A 1906-nucleotide genomic window follows, 5' to 3' on the forward strand; every position below is an offset into this window, starting at 1 on the left:
CTCTCTCTCTAAACGCCACGCGCCCAGTTGTCGCGGTCTTTCTCCTCTTCTGTTGCTATTTAGTGTCTGTACTGTTTGTTTTTTTTTAATTTTTAAAACTAGAAATCAGGTTAAATATAGATTTTTAAATTTTTTTTAAAAACAAAATTAAAATAAATTTTCAAAATAAATTCTACAGAGGAGTTTTATTTTTTAAAAAACACATCACTTTTTCAAGAAATTTTTTTATTTCAAAAAATTCTTATTTATTAAAAATAATTTTAATATTATTGGTTTTTATTTTTATATAATTTATTATTAATTATAAATTTTATATTATATAAAAATATTTTTCATATTTTTAAAATTTTTATTTATTAAATATTTTTATAATAATTTTAATTAAAATTAAAATTTATATAAATTATTTGACCAAATAACTTATCTTAAAAAAATTTATAACACTAAATTCACCAAATAAATTTAATTTAATTTAAAAAATTATTATTTTTTATAAGTGCTTTCAAGTTAAAAAAAACAAGCTCTTTGCGGACTCCTGACTCATGAAAAAAATTATAAAATTGAATTTGCCAAGTTAAAAAACACAAATCCCCTGCAAAAAGAAAAAAAAAAAAAAAGCTCTTACGAAGTTTGGGTGTTTTAGACTAGGAAATTGTTACAAATTGAATCCAAAAAGAGAAAGGAATTGAAAGAGGAATTGAGGAAGAGAAATCGATAGATGAAGGCACCGTTGCGAAGAACGAAGGTGGTGATAAGGCATCTGCCACCGTCGGTCACCCAATCATTTCTTTTCTCTCAAATCGACGATCGTTTCTGTGATCGTTACAATTGGTTCTCCTTCCGTCTCGGCAAGTCCAGGTTAAGGTTTCGATTTTTTGTTCCCCCAGTTTTCATTTGTTTTATTCGTTTTAGAATTATTTCTAATTTAGTTGCTCAGCGATCAAATGGAGCAAATTTTGTGATTACACTGTTGACTTTTGTTTAGGGCTTTAGAGATTGATATTTGATAGGATATAGCTATGTTGTTTCATTAATATAGTAATTTTTTTTCTTTAGCAGTTGGAAAAAGGGGTTGAAATAATTGAAAGTAAAATTTGAAACTAGTTTGAGAGTCAAGGTTATTTGTTTGTGTTTTTATTTCTTTAGGAATGTGGTTTTTTTTTAATGATATTCCGTTTCTTTGCTGAGGAAGAACTGCATGAAATGGAAAGAATTTTTTTTTTTTGGGGTAAGCAATGGAAAGAAATTATTATATTATACAATCCTGCAAAGCGCTTATCACATTAGAAGACCTTAGGACGAACATGGGATTTAACTGAGACATGATTGATTTCTTAACATAGTGTGTGAATAGTTGCTTTAGAACTTGTGGAAATGAAAAAATCTTGAAAATTTTGATTGAGGATATTCTTTGAACGCTAGCCTTGTTTTGTTTTTTAACCTTGTCTTTGATCCTTAAGGATTTTTTTCTTATTCTAAAACAATTTTGCAGCCATAAGCATCAGAGGTACTCTCGAGCCTATGTAAACTTCAAGAGACCAGAAGATGTTTTTGAGTTCGCTGAGTTCTTTGATGGGCATGTATTTGTTAATGAGAAGGGTATGTCATGGTTAAATCTCTGATCCTTTATGATGTTTATGAACTGCTGACATGTTTCTCTTGTTTAGTGGACAGCTTATGTGATGCTTACTAGATATATAAAAATACAACTTCTGTTTGCATTATGTTAATTTCTTATTCTTTGAGTTAGATGTACCCGTTGCCCCTTCCATTCTAAAATATCGTTTTGATGCCACTTTTTACAGGTACTCAATTCAAGGCCATTGTTGAATATGCTCCTTCTCAGCGTGTCCCAAAGTCTGGCACTAAAAAGGACGGTCGTGAAGGGACCATTTTCAAAGGTGCT

The 1906-nt window shown here is 29.3% G+C and overlaps 1 protein-coding gene across 1 annotated transcript; it reads left to right on the forward strand.

Moving 5' to 3' along the window:
* Positions 1 to 511: 511 nt before the first annotated feature.
* Positions 512 to 1900, forward strand: LOC149526721 (regulator of nonsense transcripts UPF3-like; the record flags this gene model as incomplete). The annotated part of the gene is made up of 3 exons (XM_089784946.1): positions 512 to 858; positions 1493 to 1599; positions 1806 to 1900. Coding segments are annotated over exons 1-3 (342 nt in total), but the record flags the coding sequence as incomplete, so codon positions are not given.
* Positions 1901 to 1906: the final 6 nt, after the last annotated feature.

Source organism: Theobroma umbraticum, unplaced genomic scaffold (genome assembly GCF_002168275.2).
Source record: "Theobroma umbraticum cultivar Fairchild unplaced genomic scaffold, ASM216827v3 scaffold_204.0, whole genome shotgun sequence".
Classification (NCBI taxonomy): Eukaryota; Viridiplantae; Streptophyta; class Magnoliopsida; order Malvales; family Malvaceae; genus Theobroma; species Theobroma umbraticum.